Source organism: Pan troglodytes, chromosome 14 (assembly GCF_028858775.2).
Source record: "Pan troglodytes isolate AG18354 chromosome 14, NHGRI_mPanTro3-v2.0_pri, whole genome shotgun sequence".
NCBI classification, from domain to species: Eukaryota; Metazoa; Chordata; class Mammalia; order Primates; family Hominidae; genus Pan; species Pan troglodytes.
The window spans coordinates 34079046-34103756 of record NC_072412.2 but is presented as its reverse complement, the minus strand read 5'-3'; the positions used below and the strand labels follow the sequence as shown (position 1 = coordinate 34103756).

General features: G+C 36.4%; 1 protein-coding gene across 10 annotated transcripts in view; it reads right to left on the bottom strand.

The window, feature by feature from the left end:
* Positions 1-23075, bottom strand: part of NBEA (neurobeachin) — a 708564-nt gene extending 685489 nt beyond the window's left edge. For 9 of the 10 annotated variants that reach the window (XM_016925167.4, XM_054664886.2, XM_054664889.2 and 6 more), the window contains exon 1: positions 22548-23075. In XM_016925167.4, the coding sequence (XP_016780656.1) occupies positions 22548-22841 (294 nt within the window). In that variant the 5' untranslated portion in view covers positions 22842-23075. Of the gene's footprint in view, positions 1-2731; positions 4065-22547 lie in introns of those variants that run through there. The other variant, XM_054664893.2, reaches the window with a different exon arrangement.
* Between the last annotated feature and the right edge of the window lie 1636 nt (positions 23076-24711).

Genomic DNA, 24711 nt, shown 5'->3' with positions numbered 1-24711 from the left:
AACATTTCTAGGAAGAAAACACTATTTAGAATACACTGTGCCAATTCAGATTTCTTTATCTGGAATGCCCTCACTCCACCAGTCTACTGTGCAAACTGCAGCTGACCCTTTCGAGCCAATCTCAGGGGAATCCTCCACCTTAATGTCTTTCCCAACTGCTTCAAATAGTTCATTGCTTTCTTCTCTGTGATACTGTGGTATCTAATACACACTTTCACTCAGTCACAAGCAAAGAAAGGGAAGAGCCAGGATTTGAATTCTGACTAGTCCTACCACTAAGGCCTGAACACATTATTTAGTATTTTTTAATTTACACATTAGTCTCTCTTATTAGAACTTGAAATCCTTAAAGATAAGAATCATCTTCCCAATCCTGTTCTGTCCTCAGAGTTGGGCATACCATCCCTATGCTATGCTCCCATCAACTACCTAGAAATACAAGTATGTTTAAACTAATCTGCTTCTCCTCACCAAAAGGTCTTTATAGTTCTGTCAGGGTTTAAAACCATACAAGAATGCTGCTGACGTATACTATATAATGTTAATGGAAGACCATAATATGTATCACCAAGTCTGAAAAAATAGACAAATAACCAAGTTTACAGTAGCTAGTTTCCTAGATAAGTCGTTCCTAGAACACTTCTGTGATGGGTCCTCTACTCTAGGCACCGCTATGGAGCACCAAAATGATAGTCACCACAATAATCCTTTCCCCACTCACTGTTTCTATTGCCCTCTGTTCCTAATTCTGCTCCAGTGTTAACCTGATCCAGCTGGGATCAAGCACGTACCTACTAATGGACCCAGAGACATAGATAACGTTCTCCCCCTGCTCTTCCCTTTGTAGCCCTGCTCCTTGTGGCCCATTGTCATTTAAACTCCAGTTAGCAAAATACAAATAGGTATCTGCAGATTCTCTTCAGGACAGTCCAAGTCCACCTGTAAACAACTCCTTTTTGGTCTTTTGGGCCCCAACATCACTCTCAATAGTGCAGACAGAAACAAACAAACCTTGAATTGTGCGTTAGTAAGTAATCAATAAAATATTTCCTAAATGGAACTAAGGAACATGTGCAACCCCAAGGAGCCATAAGAATAATTAAATTCCAGAAAATAAGTGTAGTAGTTTATTATGACTAAAGAGTGTAGAGCTATGAGAAAAAATAAAATGTCACTAGAAAGACAGGCAGGGGCAAATTATGACATGCCATGTATATCATGCTACTGAATTAGCATTTATGTGCCAAGTGAAGATGCTGAGTGATTTTGTGCCTGGGTAAGCAAACAGATTCTTGAGGACTTCAAGAATCAAAGCTTCAATATATTTAAACATCCAAAGCTCAGTGTGCTGAATGCTTGCCATAGTAAACACGATAGTTACCACAAAAGCTATCAACATATGATGTTATTTCCATATCTTAATTTCAATCAGAGTATAGCTTGGATTCGAGACAGTTGCAAGTTAAATTCCTAAGAATTCTAAAAAACAGGCAGTAAGCATAGCAAGTACTGCCTGTGTCTGAAGCTTAATTTAACAATTATTTGCTCTGAAATCTTGGAAAAATTATTTCACTTTCTTTAACCTTTAGTTCCCTCATCTATAAAACTACCAAAGTCATAGGGTAAAGCATTTAGCAAAATCCCTGGTACCTAATATGCGCTTAACAGAGGTTTATTTTTTTTATTATTATTGATATTAATAAAGAAAAGTAAGATCTAGATTTTCTACAAACATTGCAGCATATATTTTTTAAAGGTGTTTTCTTTTAATTAGCTGGAGTCAAAACTATTTGGGCTTTTCCGGTGATACTACTGAATCAACAGTGCCTTTGGATGCACAAATGAAGGCACGTGAGAATAAAAATATATAAGGGGGGGGGAAGAAAAGAGTAGAAGCATGGAAAAGGATGAAATAATTCAAAGTAAAAAAGCAATGGGTTTACAAAATAGAAAACTGTCATTTTTACAGGAATTTAAGTAAAGCATTACTAATAAAAGACCTTACATTTTTATCACTATCACTCATTTTACCCTTATTTTCGCTTAGTTAAGACCAGCTGTTATGGGCTGCACTGTATCCCCCCAAAAATTCATATGCTAAAGGTGAGGACTTCAACATTATGAATTTTGGGGGGAACACAGTACAGCCTAATGGCACTGCATTTGGAGATAGAACCTTTAAAGAGATAAGTCAGATAAAATGAAATCATATGGATAGGCCCTAATCTAATATAACTGATGTCCACATAAGAACAGGAGATTAGGACATAGACACACAAAGGAAAGCACATATGAAGACAAAGGGAAAAGACGGCCATCTGCAAGCCAAGGAGAAAGGTTCAGAAGAAACCAGTCCTGCGGCCACTAGAACTGTGAGAAAATAAATTACAATTTTTTAAGCCACCCAGTCTGCAGTATGTGTCATGACACCTCCAGTAAACTAATACACCAGCCAAACCCAAGAGACTCATGTTAATATAACCAAAGAGATCATTGCTAGACTAGAAAATCAAACACCTGAAATCCAGTTCCACAGTATGGCAACTTAAAATTGGAGTATCCCACATTAAATCAGTAATTTCTCTGTGCCTAGGTTTCCACATCTGAAAAACTAAATAATCTTTAAAATCTTATCAAGCACCAGCATTCTGGAGTTCTAGTATTCAATTCAGAGTCCTGTTTAAAATATGGTGCCCCTGACAGTTAATATACAAAGTAGCAATCTAAATACCGGAAGAGAGACTTGTTCTGATAAGTCAAGTAAATCTTCACAAAACACATCTTCTGCTTTCCAGGTAAAGGTAGAATTCCTTCTTGATTTCTGGTTTCAATAAGCAGGGAATACAGGAATTTCTGTCGAAAGTGTACATTCACTTATATATATTTTTATAGAGCTCACAAAAAGCAGTTGTTTATTTCATTAAGAAACACAATATAGCAAATAATATATAAAAACATGTTGGGAATAAGAGTACTCTCATTGTACTTAAAACAAACTCCAACATTTGATTCTAATAATTGTTTCCTCAACTCTGTAACGTTTTCAATTTTCCTTTCAAAGTATTTGCTGACAATAAAATGTATTTTAATTTGTTGCCATATTGATTTCCATGAATTATTTAAGCAATTTTTGCCAGAGTAGGGAGAACAAGTTTTTCCCCAGTGGTCTGTGGTTTTTAAATTGTTGCTATTAATTCAATGTATCTGTTAGGATGAGGTTTACTGACATATAACCAGAAAACCCAAAGTATGAATGACTTGAACAATATAAAGGTTATGTGTGTGTATATATAGACACATATGTACACATATATGCACACATAGAGAGAAAAAGAGGGCATGCTAGAATATCTTTTAGTTTCTTTCTATACTTCTAATGGTTCATCTAATTTAAAAATCTTAAAAATTTCAGAAATCTCCAGACCACTGATAGCCAATAAAAATATAGCGCAAGTCACAGATACAAGCCATATACATAACTTCAAACTTTCTATTAGCCACATGAAAAGAAAAATGTAAAATAAAACAGGTGAAATTAACTTGTATTTTATTAACTCAGTACATATACCCAAATATCCAAAATATCATTTCAAAATGTAGTAAATATTATGAAATTATTGAGATATTTTACATTTTTTTTTACACCTAGCCCTCAAAATTAAGTGTGCATTTTATATTCTAAGGACATTTTAAATGCTCACTAGCCACATGTGTGGCTAGTGGCAGCCATGCTGGACCACACAGCTGTAGCCAGATCTAACCTCTAGCCATCTTTCAAAACTCAACTCAAGCTTCATCACCTTTATAAAGACTTACCTTGACTTACTTGGTAGATTTCTTTTTTCAGTGTAGCCCACAATACCCTAATTGATTTCTATGATAGAATTTACACATCTCATTGCCCATATTTGTCACCCTCTACAACTCTATAAACTCCAGGGCAGAGACCTTATCTTGATCATTGTATCCGAAGTGCCTAGCTTTACATACGGTAAGTAATCAATAAAAGTTTGTGGGATAAAATGGATATGTGACCAGATATGAAGTTAGATTGAAAATGAATATACATATTTAGATCCAATAGACTGGTATTTATATGGGGGTGCATGCAGGAGGAGGGGAAGCCACAGAGAAATAGCTAGGAGCAAAAGAATAGATCATCTGTGAGCTAAATATAGTAACCCACACTGAATAACTGAGTCAAAACTGGACAATGATATAATTTAATAACTTATGAGTGTATGTTAAACATTAATATCTGATCATGTCCTGATAATAATATAAAGCAAAACTTTTATTAGACCTGTGGTTTTTTCTCAGGAATAAGCTACATTAATAGAGTCCCTCTTTAACAACTAATAACATGCCACAAGTGTGACACATCTAATTATTAAATTTTACTCCCATAAACAATCTTCCCACTAATACAGCTCTAATCTTTTTACATACACAGATAATAAATTAAGGTTCTAAAATATAAAATGCATACCGATCCAAAACTACAACCATTCTTTCATTGGAATTCAAATCTCTGTTGTAAATGTCTATATCCTATATTTTCCAGCCAGGTCATCTTCAATTTATTTCAGAGTTTGGCAGCATAATTTTTCAATGTAATTGGGTTCAGCTGTCACACTGAGTGACAGTTTGTCATAGAGTAACTAAAATATATTAGTTTATCTTTCAGAGTGCACATCACTAATAAGGTTAAACATTATTTCTAGGATAAAATACAGTCATTCATCGCTTAACAACAGAGATACATTTTGAGAAATGTGTCATTAGTTGATTTTGTTGTTGTACAAATATCAGAGTGTACTTAGACAAACTTAGATGGAACAGCCCACATACATAGGCTCTATGGTATGGCCTATTGTTCCTAGGTTGCAAACCTGCACAGCATGTTACTGTATTGCATAAACAATTATAATTCAATAGTATTAATATATCCAAACATATCTAGACACAGAAAAGATACAGTAAAAATATACTATAAAAGATAAAACATGGTACACCTGTAGAGAACACTTAACATGAATGGAGCTTCCAAGACTGGAAGTTGCTCTGGGTGAGTCAGTGGTTGCGTGGTGAGTGAATGTGAAGGCCTAGGACATTACAATAACTACCACAGACTTTATAAAATGTATATACTTGAGCTACACTTAATTTACAAAAAAAAAGTTTATTTCTTTAATATTAAAGTAACCTTAGCTTACTATAAACTTTTTTACTTTATAAACACTTTCATTTTTTTAACTTTTTGACTTTTATAATAATTAGCTTAAAACACAAACACATTATATGACTATACAAAAATATTTTCTTTGTATCTTATTCTATAACCTTTTTCTTTGTTTACTTTTTAACTTTTTAAACTTTTGTGTTAAAAACTAAGACACAAACACACACATTAGCCTAAACCTACGAAGTGTCAGGATCTTCAAGAACACTGTCTTCCACCGCCACATCATGTCCCACTGAAAAGTCTTCAGGGGCAACAACACCCATGGAGCTGTCATCTCTTATCATAACAATGCCTTCTTCTGGAATACCTCCTGCAAGACCTGCCTGAGGCTGTTTTACAGTTAACTTTTTTTTTAAGCTTGAGTTCATGCTAAAATAATGATAAAAAGTACAGTATAGCAAATACATAAACCAGTAACATAGCTGCTTATTATCAAGTATTATGTACTGTACGTAACTGTATGTGCTATACCTTTATACAACTAGCAGTGCAATAGGTTTGTTTACACCACCATCACCACAGTGAATGATGCATTGTGCTATGACATTATGATATCTCTGACTTTGCTAGGAGATAAGAATTTTTCAGCTCCATCATAATCTTATGGGACCACCATTGTATATGTGGTCCATTGTAGACCAAAATGTCATTATGCAGCATCAGCAAATCTGACCAAAACCTATTTGCTCAACATACTCCCTATGACACTTATGGAAATGAGTACTTTTAAAAAGAAAAAATGCTTCTTCACAGCTACTCAACAGACTCCTAAAATAAGTATGTCAGTCACCCTAAAAATGAACATTTTTTTTTATCCTAAGGCCTGGATGAGAAACTGTTAATAGTTCAAAAGAATTTTATGACCATTCCAGGAATCTTGAACTGCTATGTAGTATTAATGAGGTCAAGGAAATGGAATTACATTGCCATTGGAATCTATACTTAGTATAGTCCAGTATTGAAAGACTGCACCTCCAATCCCACCCAAGCAGAGCTTCCTGTCTGCCAGGTGGACGACTTCCAACAACAACAGCAATGAAACAAGCATGTGAACAGATTAACACCTACGAAAAAAACATAAAATTCACACCTTAGAATATTTTATTCATAGCAATAGATACTCTAAAGAAACTTACAATATGAAAAGTAACATTTTGGTAAAAAAAAGAATCATTAAACCTCAACTCTTAAAAAACACGACAAATAAACATAGCACTTCATAATTAGTTACTGTATTATTACATATAATACTATTTGACCTGGCTTCTAAGGTATTTTTTCTGTAACATACATTCAATTTTTATTGCAGATTAATGGAAAACTATAACTCAATTTGCAGGAAGGAAAAAAACAATTCCTTTAGGAGGTGGTGAGGGGACAGGATATCCTTACAGAAAAAGAAAGGTTTGACATAATAGTGCCGCTACCAAAACAGTTAAGGAAAAATCCGTATTCATGGTGATCCTGATCTTAGAATACTGAACTGTATCAGACCAACTTGAATTTTCTTCTCAGTTTTAGCAAGCCATTTAACTCTACTTTGATAAACTATTGCAATTCTTGGAAATCAAATTTTATGAGACCGCAAAAATTAGAAATAAGTTCCAAACACTCTCAGTTTACTTACTCTCATCCCTTCCTCCACCTTTTCTCTTATTCATTTTTCACAAATGCCCGGAGTTCTAGCTCCTACTCTCAAGGGCAGGCAGTAAAAACCAAAAGCACCTCCAGTCTCCCCAGGGCCTAAACTTACACCTATGCATTTAAACTATAACTCTATTCATGGTGTGAAATATCCTATTATTACTATTTCTTCAAATCCTGACCCAATTTTTAAAAAATTAATATGTATCAAATGTTTACTATATATCAGGCCACAATACCTGACTTTACCAGGCATTAGAGGGTCTCCTCCCATTGTCACTTCCCCCAGTCACAACTTAATCTGAATCTGTCCTCCCCTTCTTACTGATGAATATCCTCTAATTTCATTATAAATAAAAATGAATCGTTTTTGCTCCAAACATAAAGGACAAGTGACTATTATAGTTCATAAAATCATGTAAAATATGAATTTGTCTCCCAAAGTCTCCAATATAAGACCTAATAACTGACTTACCTCAGTTAGAACAATGCTATCTAAAAGAAATATAATGTGAGGTACATATATAATTTTTAAAATTTTAGTAGTCACATTAAAAGAAATATAAACAGGTAAAATGAATTTTAATAAGTATGCTTTATTTATAATAAAAAAACCTAAAGGCAATATATCTACAACATGTAACTAATATAAAACATTATTAATAAGATATATTTTTTAACTAAGTCTTTGAAATTCATTGTGTATTTTACACTTAAAGAACACTCAATTCTCAAAAGCCACATTATAAGCGCTCACCGCCACAAGAAATGGGCTTCCACACTGGATAGTATAGCTGTACACAAACAAAAAGAAGCTGTTTTTTAGAACAAGAAGCAAACAAAGAGACAAATAAAGCTATAAATAGACTCAAAAGAGGTATAAATATATCCATGGCTGATAAGTCTTGAGTAAGTTATTTAAGATAAGCTAGGACTATAATAAAGGTAATAAATTTATGTTGTTTCTTCAAAATACAAAAACAAAGGGGTTGTAGCGAAAACACGTATCTTCAGAAGTTGTATGTTATATAAAATAAGTTCAAATAGATATTGGTCATGCTCTCTAGAAGCCTATAAATAGACAGGTAGTATGAAAGATAAATAAAATTTTTGCTTTATCTTTTTTTAATGTTAAAATTCAGATTGTTTAATGTAACATGTTTACAATCTCTTAAGGAAAAGATGAATTACAGGTATTTTGCTTTAGATAAAGGAGGACTTGGGATAAAATCACTGCTGAATATTCAGTAAGGAAGTGAAATCATCAGGCTTAATCATACATAACAAATTAGTTTTGTTGTCCACAAATCGATTTTTAGGTGACAAAACAAAAATTATACATGTGTGAGTGTTTGTGGTCTTTCTTTTCCTGTGCCAGAATTCTGGCTTGGCCTGCTGAGTCTCTTCACCTCCCTCACCCTTTAAGACTGTCTTCCCAGTTTAATTATTTTAAGCTTTGTAATAAAGATGAAGGAAATGGAATACTATGAAAATACAGGGTTAGGGCTAGGTGTGGAGCATTACATAGAAGTTTCAAGATAAGAGAATCAAGAGTAGCTCTACTATGAGAACAAAACAAATGCAAGGGAAAAAATGAATTTTTAAATAAATATCACTATGGTGGGTATATATATGTGTGTGTGTATGTGTTTGTGTTTATACATATGTATGTATATATATGTGTGTGTGTATATATGTGTGTGTGTGTGTATATAAATATATATATATATATATATATATATATATATATATATATATATATATATATTCCACATGATATTAAAGAAACAGAACTAAAGAATCTGAGTCCTGTAGAAATTACTTTTGGCTGGGTGCAGTGGCTCACACCTGTAAGCCCAACACTTTGGGAGGCCAAGGCGGGCGGATCACCCGAGGTTGAGAGAGGAGAAATGGAAGTTACTATTTAATGGGCACAGGATTTCAGTTTGGGAAGATGAAAAAATTCTGGACAAGGATGGTGATGATAGTTGAACAACAATGTGAAATCACTTAATGCCACCAAACTGTAAACTTTAAAATGGTTAAAATATACAGTGACTATGATTAACAATATTGTACTGTGTACTTCAAAATAACTAGAAGATTTTGAGTGTTCTTATCACAAAGAAATTATAAATAGTTGAGGTGATGGACATGCTAAGTACCCCAATTTGATTTTTACACAATGTATACATGTATCAAAACATCACATTAGACCCCAGAAATACATACAATTATGTGTCAATTGAAAACAAAATTTTAAAAAGGGTTGAAATAAATTATATGTTATGTATATTTTACCTCTATAAAAAGATAAAGATATCAAGAATTTGAACATATCAGGCCAGCCTGGGAATAAACCTAATGATCAAAAAAAAAAAAAAAAACAACTTTCACTGACTTTCAAAACCATTGTTTTTTTGCTCTTATAAAAAATTGATTATTTGTATATAAATTTCATTTTTTATAAATGGAAAACACTAATTTCCTTAAAACGTTAATCATCATTCACCTCAAAGACTACTGAAAATAAACGTAAATGCCAAATGTTAAAATGTTAATTTTCATCTATTCATCTTTACCTTCTCTTCAGAATTATAATATACTCAAAATTAAAGTCGTCTTTTTTCTTTGCCAGTGAGTCTCATTCATTTTTGTACTTCATTCATTTGATATTTATTAAATGCCTACCATGTGCACAGGTTTATAATTTTTCTGCAATGGGTATAACAATATATCTTTCAACAGTCAAATAAAAAGGAGAGTTGATAGAAAAAATACATACCTCTTATGATGGTTAATTTTAGGTGTCAACTTAACTGGGCCAGAGGATGCCCATGTATTTCATTAAATATTATTCTGAATGTCTGTGAGGGTGTTTTTGAATGAGATTAGCATTTGCATTAGTATACTGTATAAACAGATTGCCCTCCCTAATGTGGATGGGCCTCATTCAACCAATCAGTTGAAGGCCTAAACAGAACAAAAGGCTGACCCTCCTACAAGAAGGGGTAATTAACTCCTCCTAACTGAAAGATATGAATGGTCAACTGTACTACTAGAATTAAAAAAAAAAAATGATTTCTACAAAAAGAAATAAAGTTGATTTAATTTACTGTAGTCTATAGTTAGCATTAAGGCAAAAAACCATGAAAACACTCTTTCGTGGCTCTTGTCACTGTGCAAGCTATCCCTTTGTGGAAAGCTGTTCTTTTCCTGCTCTTTTAATCCTGGAACAGTTACTTGTCCTTCGAGATCCCTTTCACAAGACGTCTACCCATGAAGCCTTCCCAACTCCTCCAAGGAAAGTTAGTAGCTCCATTAATGTTCCCACAGCACCTTGTTTCTATCTCTACAATATTACTTTCATCCATTATAATTTATCTGTTTATTCTTCCATTCCCTGTTCTGAATTTCAAGTTATTTGAAGGCATGAATTATGCTACTCTTTTATGTACCCAAGAAGTATCTTGACTCTAGCAATAGCACACTAGATTAGGATTAATCAGTAATTTATTTAACTATCATTTTAAGTATTCTGAGCCTGCTGGAGTAAAAACGGAAGTTTCCATATGAAAGTTATAAAGCAGAAACTGAGCTTAAGCAAAGTGGAACTACAGTCATCAAGATAAAATGAAAAAAGAACTGGACTAAGGGTCAGGGAATCTGGGTGTTAATTCCTAGTCTGTGAAGGACCATAGGATCTTAACCTACCTGGTTCTCAGTTTCCTCATCTATGCAAGTGAAAGAGTCAGGCCATTGACCAGATCCAAAAACACTCTGACTCCTTACCAGTCTCAAATATCCAGAAAACTTTTTTTAAAATATAAACCATGTATTTACAGTGGGCCCTCTGTATCCATGAGTTCTACATCCATAGATTCAACCAATAGGGGATCGAAAATATTTCTTTTAAAAAATAGATGGTTGCATCTGTATTGAACATGTACATTTTTTCTTGTCACTTCCCTCAACAATGCAACAGAACAACTATTTACCTAGCATTTACACTGCATTAGGTATTATAAGTAATCTGGAGATGATTTGAAGTATATGAGAAGATATTCATTGGTTATATGCAAATACTATGCCATTTTATACAAACGACTTGAGCATCCATGGATTTTGGTATCCTGAGGGGTCCTGAAACCAATCTTCCATGGATACCAAGGGACAACTGCATACATGTAGGTACACCAATCATCCCCCACTCAAAAATAAAAACTGAAATGTTAAAGCAAGAGGCAAATGTAGAAATTAAAAGAATCAGAATAGCCTGCAAAGATAAGATTTGTACCGAAGCTGAACATGACTGAAACAAGCAAACTAACTATACCAAAGATGAGAGAAAATATCCACAGTAAAGTTCACTAAACACCACAAAATGCCAGATACTATGTTAAATACTCATAATAGCAAGGTAAGATAATGTGCTGATCCTCAAAAGATTCAGAGCCTCTAGTGCAGTCTGATAAGTAAACAAACACAGTTGTCCCTTGATATCTCTGGGGGATTGGTTCCAGGGCCCCCTGTGGTTACCAAAATCCATAGATTCCCAAGTTCCTGGTATACAATGGTATAGTATTTGCACATAACCTATGCACACCCTCCTGTGTACTTTAACTCCTCTCCAGATAATACCTAATACAATGTAAATGCTATGTAAATAGTTGTTATACTATATTCTTTAGGGCAGCGATCCCCAACCTTTTTGGCACCAGGAGCCAGTTTCATGGAAGACAATTTTTCCATGAATAGTGGGGTTCAGGGGGAATGGTTTTGGGATGAAACTGTTCCACCTCAGATCATCAGGCATTAGATTCTCATAAGGAGCGCACAACCTAGATCCCTTGCTTGCGCAATTCATGATAGGGTTTGCTCTCCTATGAGAATCTAATGGCACTGCTGATCTGACAGGAGGCAGAGCTCAGGTGGTAATGCTCGCTCACCCATGGCCCACTTTCTGCTGTGTGGCCCAGTTCCTAACAGGTCCGTGGCCCAGGGGTTGGGAACCCCTGGTTTAGAGAATAATGACAAGATTAAAAAGTCTATACATGTTTAGTATGGATGCAACCATCCATTTTTTTCTCATATATTTTCTATCCAAACTGAATTCACGGATATGGAACCCATGGATACAGAGGGCCAACTGTAATTTAAAATAGAATGTGTGGGTACTAAATCTGAAATATGTATAAAATTCTATGGGAAAGCACAGGTTGGGAGGAATAGCTTTTAGGGGAATATCAGGGAAGACGTCACTTAAATAGGGGTAAGAGCTAAATCTTGAAAGATTAGCTGTTCTTTAGACAAAAGATGGAAGAATATGATGACTTGAGAAATGTAACAACTATCAAGTAACAGTCAATATATTATAATAAAAGGAACATTCTTGTACGGATAACTCATATCTCCTAAGGTTAAAAAAATTTAAATACTTCATTTAAAGTCAAGGACTTTGAAAGGGGGATCAAGTTATAAAGAATTAGTATAAATTAAGTGAAATAATTCTATGACATTTTATAATCAAGTATCGTTTATATATTCAGAGTTGAAAACACTTCTCTTTTAAGACAGCAGACTTGCTTAACTTAAAAAGACAATTACTTTATTTCACTGAATATTTCACAATATAGGTCAAGATGATTAAATAAGATAATAATAGGTCATATGCTTAACACAGTGCCTGACATGTAAAGATTCTATCACTGTCATCATCATCATTATCAAAGGTAATGGTGTATTTAAATAGCAAAACTTGGAAATGGAAGATCCAACTTTGGATCTCATTCTGCTACTAAGCAATTTTGCCATCTTGGACAAGCTCCTTAACCTCAGTTATAGATTAGTTATTATTTCAAAGGAGTTGGAAGAGGACATTAAAAACATAAGATATGAACCCAAACCCAATCTATAAATGCCAATTCCCTTCCCAAATGTAAAAAAATTAAATAACATAAAAATATTTATATACCATCTTTTAATCTGCTGCAAGTGATTTTTCTCAGAAAATGAAAGTATTTGCTAAAAAGAAATATATCTAGATATTTTTACTCCCATAAAATTTGCTATTAATCAATGTTTGCTCTATCTTCATAAACTGAAAGAGAAATCACAATTATTAGAAATTATATTACCCAGATGCTAGTATAATTCCTTCTATAACTTGTTTTATTCAAGCAAATATGGTATATACAGTGGTTCAAATAATTACCTCCAATATATAACAAGAAAATCATGAATTTACTTTTTCTGTATAATATATTAATGCATACTACTATTCTGGTTCAGAGTAATCTCTCAAGTATCCACATTATGCCCAGTGAAAATGTATAAAATTCAAAGCCATTTACCACATAACCAATTATTTCCTAAAACTCAAATATTAATAACTCATGGTACAGTTCTTGCTAAGTCACTTTAGTGTACAAATCCATTCAATTGACCTGCATTCATTTTTAATTTCCTCTGAATAGCCTGTCCTAAGTTGTCTATGGGACACATTCCCTACCAGAGAATCAACTCACTGAGGCTGGCTGGTCCCTCCCCTTCCAACATCATCTCTTCATACATGCTGTTTTTGGGATAATTTCTAAGTACTAGCTACATTTGCTTAGTAATGGGAAAGAACTCTAGCTTTGGAACCTGAAGGTCTGAGTCCCAGCTGTGCTACTTAGTACCTAGATAACCTTGTCTAATTACTTCACATTTTCTACAGCCTTAGTTTCTACATATGTAAAGCAGGAATGGTATCTATAAAAGGAAATTATTCTGAGGGTTAGAGGACACTGCTGTGTTCAATTCCGCAAGTGTACTGTAAATAGTTAAGAGCTATTAAACTGTAGGCTAATGTTAGTTTCTGAAATAGTCATAAATTAGTTTTTAATCCTTTAACTTGCCCCTTAGACTTGTTACCCAAGTAGTCTTCTAAATATTTAAGCAAATACTCCCAGAGGGAGTTACTATTTGCCTTGGATCACCATTCATGTCTTACTACATCAACATGTGAAAGTCAGCCCTGTGAGAGAAGAGATGGAAGAGACTCCACACAAAGGAACTGGTGTTACCTCTTGCCTCTTCCATCCCCAGTTTCTAACCCTCCTCATGCAAAGTAAGAAATCAGAAAAACTACCTCAGGCACTGATAAAGACTATGCAGGATTCAAGACAACAGATGTCCTGCGCTTCAGCAGGAGATCATGATCTGTGTGTACCTAAGAGTTCCCTCCCTGACAGGTCACTAGGCTCAGGTACTCCAAGCTAAAATAGGACAGATCACTTTTAGTTAGGTCATTACTTCTTTCTACGGTCAGGTGATTCTCGGGACCAAGGGAAGAACTAAAACAACAATAGTAAGTACTAACTAAAGTTTACTATATACCAAGCACTTTACATATATTAACCCATTTAATCTGTACAACCTGTATATCTATCTTATAAGGTTGAAATCCCATTTTACACACAAAGAAACTGAGGCACAGAATGTTTTAATAGCTGTATGTTATTTCATAACATGGATGTAAAAATAATATATTTAATGTTTTCCTATTGTTGAACATTTAAGTTGTTGCCACATGTTATATCATAAAAATACACTTAATTTTCATACCTGTCCACAGGTATTTTTTCCTTAGCCTAAAGAACTAAGAATAAATTATAGGAACCTCTTTAAAATCCTTGATACATATTGGTAAAATGTCACTCGGAATAGCTGTAACAGTTTATGAGCCCAGAAAGAGCATTTAAGATTATTTTAACTTGCCCTAGCAAACAATCACCATTTCTTTTTTTGTGAGACAGGATCTTACTCCATCACCCAGGCTGGAATGCAGTGACGTGATCACAGCTCACTGCAGACTCAACCTCCAGGGTTGTTGCTTAGGTTGGTCTTGAACTCCCTGGCTCAAGCAATCCTCCCACCTCAGACTCCCAAAGTGCTGGAATTACAGGCATGAGCCACCATGACCAGCTGGTCATTTCTTTTTAATCACTTCCTTTTCATGTTATCTGTTGCCTTATGTTCTTATTTAGCCAAAGTGAGTATTTTTATATTAATTAAACATGTATATTTCTTCTTTCTTGAAATATATCAAGTCCTTTGACAAGTAAACATTTTTCTTATGCTTCGTCCTGTAATATTTAATACCTAAAGTATTTAAAATTTTTTAAATTTAGATTAGAAATTAAGTATTTCTAAATATTTAATTTAGAAAATTAGAATATTCTAAATTTTTTAATTTAGAATATTAGAATATTTAATTTAAACATTAGTATTTAAATATTTTTTAATTTAGAATATTGGGGCACAAATGGATAGAAACCCAACTCAAACTGGCTTAAGGCAAAATGATGCACTGAAACATCTGGAGATAAAACTGACTTGAGGGGATCCAAAGCTGCCATCAGCAATGTATGGCTTGGTTTTAGGTGCCTCTTTAACAGCTCTGTTCTCAAGTAGAATCTCACTTCATGGTGCAGACTGCAATCAATTCTAGACTTACATTCTAACATTTTCAGCAACCCCAGCGAAAGCACCTTTTTCTTTCTTCAGAAAGAAGTTATCAAGCTGTCTCAGAAATGCAGCTAAATTTTATAACCAATACCAGTTACTGTTGGGCCAGACGTCAGTTTCTCTGTCTGGTCCAGGAAAGCAGGACAAAGTCCAGTGAAGCCCCAGACCATAAAAATCAAGAATGACTCCCTAAATGAGTATCAAAAAATCAAGAATGTTAACAGCAGAAAGAATGGATGCTAGGCAGCCAAAACCGGCAGAAATCTGTAACATTAGAGTCCTTGGCTACCCACCCATCTCAGACACTCACTTCTTTTCATACATATAACTACTTAAATATCCATGTTTAACATGGCTATCTTAGACACAATAGAAAGTGTACTTACCACCTTACCAGAGGGTGAAAAAAGACAAAGACAAATTACTGCATCTAACTTCAAGTCTGAAATTTTTGTGTTATGACAATATTCTTCTTGGTGGTACCTCAAACCTGACCAATTACATAGCTATGTAATAAATTTAACTATAACTTCTAATTAATATACAATGGTAAAAGAACATTAAGAAACAATAACTGCACTTAGAAGACTGGAGAAGGTTAAAGAAACACCATGATAACTAATTTCAAAGCATAAACCATATATCATTGGTCAGAGTAACAAGAATTCCCTGTCCTTGCTAATGGAATTCCTTGGGTCGGCCAAAATGAACACATTCACTACCACTATATCTCAGAAGATCTCACTTATTAGCCTCCATAATGCAGAATTTCCTTCTAGCAGCTATACTGCTGGAGCTTAGAATTGCCTTAGAAGTAAAAGAATGCAGGCCTTTGTTTACCAGGCTTGAGGTTTCTCTAGAAGTATGGCTTCCTTAAACTTTGGTAAGTTTTTTGTCAATTTACTTAAGTAAAAGGAGTTGAATTCGCAACCAAAACAGGAGATCCTGTCAGGATCTTGTCAGCTTTTAAGTTTCAGTCTCATAGCAATAGGCCTTCCCAGTACTCTTATCCCCTTAACCGTCAGCTTAATGATCTTCCTGGAAGCAATGTGAAACAATAAACTGGGTGAGGAGGCACAGCTATTCTATCACTTGCTCCCTGGTTGCATCCTATTTTAAAGCTCTTCACAACTGGATTACTGTTACTTTGGTCAGAAGGCTGGCGTATACTGCATGAGAGGCTTGGGAGAAGCTTATCAGACAGAACTTTATTTGGTTCTCATTTAAACTCTTGGCTTTCCTCTTGCCAACTTTAGCACGGGGTAAAAACTTAGGCCTTTATGACCTACAAAGCTTTAATATTCTAATTCTCTGCTATCTTGGATGGCAGCTACAGGCAGAAAGAGCCTCTCTGCCTTGGAAAGGCTACATTTTCTTTCTGCTTTGCTTTCAAGCATGCTAACTTGGACCGAAGTTAACTGCTCTCTTAAAAGACATTGTATCAAAGACCCCAAAAAGTGACCAAAACATTCCAACATCCCTAAAATTCCAACCTCAGTAGTTCCATTGACAAAGATAACACAGGTGACAATTTAAACAGCTGCTCTGTAAAACGGAACTGCTAGAGGACCACAAAGTTCTCACTGCCTTCCACTCCATTTCAAAATCTAAGGTCTGTTTCCTACAATGTGTCATTTCCAGATACTAATGTCTATGTTACTGGGGATTCCTTCTATTTACAAGTGACAAAAAACCCAACTTACACTGATTTGAAATAAATAACAATAGTAAATTTTAAAGGAGATAATTTAATGGTTAGAAGATAATCACCACAGACATAAAGAACTCTAGGTTCTCCAACAGAATCATGAGGTTGTTTGCTTTATACCTGATCAAATTCTAAGACAGGGACCTACAACTCTTAAGAATTTACACATTCAGCATCCCCATCAGAAAGCCTTCCAGCACAATTCCTGGAACCTACTCTGGCTCGCTACCCTTGGGTTAAATGTTTGTCCCTGAACCAATCACCACAATTCTTGCCACACCTAGGTTAGATGTCTGACCCTCAAGGCAGGCAGTGGGGTAGACCCACCTAAACCAGCTGAACTACAAATGGGGAATAAGTGAGTCATCAAAGGAAAACTGAGGTACCACTACAAAGAGGTGAAATGTATGCCAGACACACAAAAACAAGAGATGTCCACTATTCTTGGCAATATGACAAATGCTAACAATATTTTCTACAATTTCTCTTCAATGCATTACGTATTTTCTTTGTTAACAACATGACCTTGTTATGTGATTATATTTGATTATACATAAAAGTTTACTGAAAAGTTTTTACCAGATTCGAACTTACTAACAGATGCCAGTTCAAAATAACATCTACATATGCAGTAATGCCTACATAGTCAGGTAATATCATACACATTGAACACATATTTCTAGTTTGAGGAATAAGAAATACATGAAGTTTATATAAGTTGAGTTTATATATGAGTTTATTTCAGGATCCTAAGTCTGGACTGTAATGTTGAACATAACTTCAGAAACTGACCATAATCATTACTGCCTAATACAGTGTCCTGCACACTACAAACGCACTTAACTTATCCAAGGCCTAGAAATACAAAAAATGAATATACATAAAATCAATTCCTGTCCTCATGGAGTTCACAGCCTAGGAAGGGAAACACACATAAATAACTGCAATGCTACAGGGTGATATGTGATGCCAAAGAGATATGCTGACATTGTATAAAGACAAGAAATGGAAAACCTGGAACTAATGCATAACAATATGTTCAGTATATAGTTAAAAAAAAAATGCAGGTGACTGAATTTTATAATACAGCTATACCAGTGACACAAAACGGGCACTGGGTCTGTTAAACCCAATAAATTATTTCACACTGTTTGGGAAAAGTATAGCAAAAGAATAAAGAACCTTGAGATATTTTTAATTAACAGCATAGTATTTGCCAAAAAGCAGCTAGCAATACACAAAACATTTATTTAAAATTAATATAACTTGATCGTTGACTGACCACAGAATATTTGCTGCCTTAGTGTCATTATGTGACTAAATTAATATTTCTATGGAAAATCTCAAAACTCCTTAAGATACTGAAACCTCGAGCATTTACATATGAATCCTGAATTTTATTTTCCATACCCAATCATGAGAATAAAATACAACTCAAATTAATATGAAAAGGCTTATATATCAACATAAATTAAAATGCAGGAAATTATTTTAATATAAATGTGGTTTTATTAGTATTAAGGACCTCCATGATTCTAAGATGCAACTGTATATTTTTTAAATAAATATAATTCAAATGCAGAAGACACCTTGTTTGTAAAATTCTAAATATCTTTAAAATGAAAATTATGACTATCAAGCTGCAAATTAAAAAAAAAACTCTAAGGAAGAAGACTTACTGCCATATTCAAGTACAAAAAAAAAAAAACCTTAAAGTTACCCTTTTAACAAAAATACCATGATCCATAAGCCAAGATGAGAGAAATTTAGGAAACCACAAATCCCCTCAAAGCATCTTGTTAGGCTTCCAGTTCAGCCAACAGCATGCCACTTAGAATGTAAAAAAAAAAAAAAAATCAGAGGAAATATCATTTTCTACAACTGGACACACTGATATAACTCACAGTAACTCATGAAAAAAAAACTACAAATCCATGAAAAAATTTCATGAATTCAGTTATTCATAAAAAATATTTGTCTATAATTAAATTCCATAATTATAATCATAGAATTATACTATACACATAAGAAAGCCATTCCAAAAAAAATTATGAATTCTTTCACTAAGTAAATATTAATCCTCTATTATAAACATATTTTTCTAGAAATTTATGTTTATAAAAGAAACTTCCATGTTATAAGCAACAATAACACGATACTTACATAGCTTTTACTTCAAATATGGATAAAGCTTATATAAACATATGTTAAGTGTGTTTACAAAAGAAGTAATAGATTAGGTAGTACGCCAGTTTTACAACTGAAAACAATCAACAAAATCTCTTCTCTGTAGTTAAATTCTCTTATATTGCCACTTTAAATAATTCCTCCAGAAGCCAAACTTTGTTAACGATCAGTTTCTTTCATTAGTAGAGCTACAATGCAAAATCCTTGACAATGCACTCTGACTGTAACTTTATTCACAAACTAATTTACCCACCTTCCTAACATTATCCATTCCATATTTCACTGTTTTAAGTCAACTATAACATCATTATACAAAATACATACATCTCTAATAAAAATGACTAATTTTATATCATATCACATTGGTGATTCCTCACCAAACTCCCACAATCCACCTAGTAGTAAAAATAGGTCTCTAGACCTTTGGGAAACAAAGCAGAAAAATTACAGCCACCGCTCTGTTGAAGAAGTCCTACACTTTAGTGCATGCTTAAAACTTCACTCTGCCCAGCTTTTAATTCTTTGGCCAAGGCATGTGAGAAATAGCACCTAAAAACCAAGTATTTATGAGTATCCTTACATAGGAAGAAAAAATAAACAGGAAAAAGAAAGAAAAACATACTGACAAAGGCGACTGAGACAAGGGTATTGTTTAAGGTAGAAACTCCTCTTTTTTTTGAAGTTTCATTAGTTCTCCTTTCTTTTCTGTCATTCAGGGCACGGTAATAGGTATTTCACTATTTCACCTTACATTTTTATTTAATGTGTTAAATTAAAACTGAAAATTTTAAAAAATCATTTTAGATTTAATATTAAAGGTTTCCAAACTCTAACGAGTCACTGAGTGTCCTATATGAATTTTATTGGTTTACTTACTAAATAAATAGAATTAAGTTTGATAATCAGTTTTTTAAATGCCCATGACTTCCACATATTTTTGAGAATCCACTTAAATTTTCATATGACATTTTCATGAGTGTATTGGACAATAAAGCCCTAAATCTACAGTTCAAGAAAATTACACTTCAAATGACTAATTTATACTCCACAATTAATATAATTAACAACTTAGTAATAAACAGCTCCTTTTGTCATTTATTCTTTTCTCCAAAAGTTTCTATTTAAAAATCTATTGCATTCTTTAAATATATACAAAGAAATTTTAAACCTAACTCTTTAAATTCCAAATATCATTGCAGTTACAAAATCTTAGGTAGATTTGGGGATATACTATCTCAATATTACTTTATTTCTAGTGACTCTAAGCTTAATGGTAAAGTTCTCTAAAATAACGTCTGCATACTGAAACTTCATGTCAGATTTTCATTGCTCTGAAGAGTTAAATTTCTTTTTTATCTCAAGAGAAACATTTCACTTCCTTTCTTAGTCTACCGTATATCTAAAAAACCCCATCTGTTAAGAACTGATTCAGCATACATTGCTACTGCTGCAGAGTCCAAACTGGTTATACATTCAAATCAGTTTCCAGGTTGTGAAAGCTCTACTGCCTCTTACCAGGTTAAAATGTATTAAGTAAGCATAGGAATACTTACTAAAATAGCCTAATATAATCTAACTTAAAAATGATATTGGTTAGATCAAAACTGCAACTAAAAATGTGTTCCTTTAAATTACAGAAATACAGTTACCTGCTAACATACTAACAGTTTGAGATTTCATTTATCTTCTTTTAAAAAGAAATGGCAAGTACTGACCTCTTATTTGCAGCTAGTTAAAATTAAAACTCGAGAAAACTGTATTTCTAGTAGTGTTCTGAAAAGAACTTGGTTATATCAACTTAGTGACATTCCCTCAAACTTACACTGACTTTTCATGATGATTTATTTGAAAGGTACACAAAAGTAAAAAGAGGTGTTTTGTTTTAAACAGCAATGAATATAACAAAGACAGATAATCTCCTTTGACCTGACACACTAGCAAAAGGAAAAAAACAGCTTCAACTTTTCTGTGCATTTACGAGGTTCATAAACCGTAGACATTATCTAATGCATGTCTCAGGACACCACTGATGTAGCTGCAGCTTTCTCTCAGTTTTCCAATAGAGTAAGTAAAAATAATTGCTTAGCTGAAAAATGACTGCATGGGTGTTACAAAGTACCCCTGTAAGCATATTGTTATATTCCTGTGACCCCACACCAAATACAATACTCAACTGATTGCTCTCGATTTATGTCTTGCCTCCCAAAGCCCAACCTTACAGTATGTCAAAGACTAGATCTATTGTAGAGAAAACTGTTTAAAAAGCTTGGCTGCATTTAAAAAACAAAACAAAACAAAACAAAACCTCCATTTACAAAGCACTAAATATGAACTACTGTTAATTATCCTCAATGTATGATTCTCCTCTCCTTCTTTCCATTTCTTTCCCTGACATCTTAAACGCTTCTGAGCCTCTCTGTAGATAGCGCAAAACATTAAGTCATACACACTTCTGCAGTAACTCTTTCTTACCATGAAAGGAACCAAAACCTAGGGCTGCGTTTAAAACCTTTCCTTTAGTCTTTACCCACATGCCACACTACTGAAAGTAACCACAGAAATCAACCTGTGTGATCTGGTGTCCTCACACACCTTGTGTGCACAAAAAATGACTAAGAGATCAGTATATTCAGGGCAATATTACAAAGAAGGGACGGCTGCTTCAGAGATGGAGGGGGATGGATACAGACACAACACTCTCCATCATGGCCTTGGAATATTTAAAGACAGATGCAAAACTGCATCATTTTCTGTCTCCTTCGAAAACATCACACCCCAGCTGCTCAAGTTGGAAGCTAATGCGCTTCTCACATTTCAGCAGCACGGGGGAATTTAGGCTCCAGGGGCAAGGCTGTCATCCTCGGAGAGCGACACCACGGACAATTAAGTGTGAGCAAAAGAACCCCAGAGAACAGGAGGCCTCCTCACCTCCTAACTAAACTCTAAAGTCGACCCAAAACCTTCACCGCGGGTACTGGTTTACTCGCGGTCCTAAAAAGTGATAAGAAGCGGTGTTAAGTTGGGCACTGCGCTCAGGTGGCAGGAGAGGACCAGAAAGAGGAGAGGAGGGAGGTGGCGTGGCTCTAGCAGCGCGCAGGCAGGTCACCCGCTGGGCAATACCGGCTGAACGCTCTGTGCTCCCAGGGACGCGCGGCGCGTGTGACCCTGGGGGTGAAGGGTGGGAGGGAAAGGCGCTGGGGACGGTGTATGTGGGGACTGGGGAAGCAGATTGAGAGCACGCCTTTTCCTTACCAGGTTGAGCACCGTCTCCACGATGTCCCTGTTGCTGACCTCTCCGACCTGTATGAGTCCAATCAACACTGCGAATTTCATCCGGATGTTGCGGATCGGCACCGAAGGGTTAATCATCCCCGCGGGGAGCATCACCGAGCCGGAGCCGGACGCCCCCCTTAGCTCCCCCATCCCGCTGCCCCCGGTGCCGCCACCACCGCTGCCCCCGCCGCCTCCGCCAGCGGCCCCGACGGCAATGAGCCCCACGGGCTGAGGCTCGAGCCCCGGGCCCGGGCCCGGCTTCTCGCTAGCCATTGGCCCCCCTCCTGAGGAGAAGGGAAGAGCAGCGGCGCTGCCGCCGCCGGTACCGTTATACCTGCCTCGGCCCCCGCCCCCCGGCCGTCGCCTCGGAGCCCCAGCATCCACCAGCGCCGCGGCGCCGGGCCCGCTCCCCGCCTGCGCCTCAGCCCGGCCCGCTCCGGCGCTCTCCCCCGCGGAGGCGGCGGGGGATCCGCAGGCTTATTCTCGGCGGTGGCGGTACCGCTAACCGCTGCCGGGCAAGCGGCCGTGCCCGCCCAGCAGGTGTGCCGCTGCCGCTGCCGCCGCCGCTGCCTCTGCTGTCTCCCTCTCCCGGTCTGTCCGGCCCGGCCCGCCCCCCGCGGAGATGCTGCAGCCGCTCCGAGAAGCCCGAGGACGCGAGCAGCTGGCCACGACGCTGGCCGGTGCTGAAGCTCAGGCTGTGGCCGATGCTATTGACGCTGCTGCCGCCGCTGCTACGGCCGCCACTGTTGTTGTGAAGCCCCGACGCCGCCGCTCACTCCGCCATGTTGCCGCCCCCTGCCTGCGGTAGCAGCCACTGCGCCTGCGCACAGCCTCCGGGGGGGCGGAGCCCTCGGTGCACCCCCTCTTTTGCCCTGCCCTCCTTCTCTTCCCACCCACCCACCCCGACACCCCTCGTCCCTCCCCCAACCACCCCGAACGGATAGACAGGTGAGCAGGTGCATGGGGACTGCTGCCAGACACTGGGGCAAGCTGGCAGAGGCGGGGCGGGTAGTGGCTTCCTTGTGGTTTTCCCCTTGAGGGCGGATTCTCCCTTTGGGGAAGGACACAGTGTGCACGTCTTGCCTTCGCTGCCACCTCCTCCTTCTCTCAATATCCTCTTGCTGGGAGGAGGTTCCTCTTCTCAGTTGTTGCATCCAGCTGCTGCTACTGCCAGTGCCACGTGCCTTGTAAGGTAGGGGAGTGGCAGACGACCTCTTTCTGCCCCTCCTCGCCCTTCCTCGCAGTCCCGTCCGCCTGCCCTCCCTAGAATTTCCCAAAGAAAAAGTGGCTGGCAAAGCAGAAACAAACGCGCGCGGGGGGGGGCGGGGGGGCGATCCTGCATTGTCGGGGGAAGAATACAGACGGAGTGTAATGGTGCTTTTTCTACAGCCATGAAAGAGGCTGACACCTGCACACTCAGGCACGACTTAAAATAGAACTTGTCAAACAGTGATCCTGTCTGGATCAAGCTCAGAACAACAAACAGCTCTTGAACTCGCCTCCCAGCCTAAAAAGACTGCAGTGTGTGACACTGTGGGGTAGTTTGGTGGGAACGACAAATCCCACACTTTCAAAATCCTGACAATCCTCAGGTATGATGCCAATTATTGATGTTTCCTTTTTTCATAGGCACGTACAATTCAGAGGACTTTCGAAATTATCTAAAAACATGGGTGATTCTCACTGCCAGCCTTGTCTGTGAGAAAAGTACATATCTGTGTCTGCACAGATACAAGAGACAAAAAATAAACCTTTAATTTTTAAAAATTAAAATGTACACAGTAATCTTGCTGCTAGTATTGAATTAAAACTAAATAGGCATGACTGTTCCTTGAAAGGAAGGATATAATTTTCTTTAATATTTCATGAGGTCTTCCCTTTTCAATAAAGATTATTGCAAGTCACCAGAAATATTAGGTATCTTGAGGTATATTCAAATCGTTTTAATTGTCATCTCAAATGAAAAAGGTCAATATACAAATCCACCATAATCAGTTTTGTTATTATTCATATTTAATTGGACCTGCCAGTCAAGTTAACTCCCAGGATATGGGAACACGGTAAAATTCTAAGTACCACAGGTTATAAAAAAGTTCCTCAAAACCAGTACTTAAGATGAATTCTTGGTTGCATGTCTGTTTGT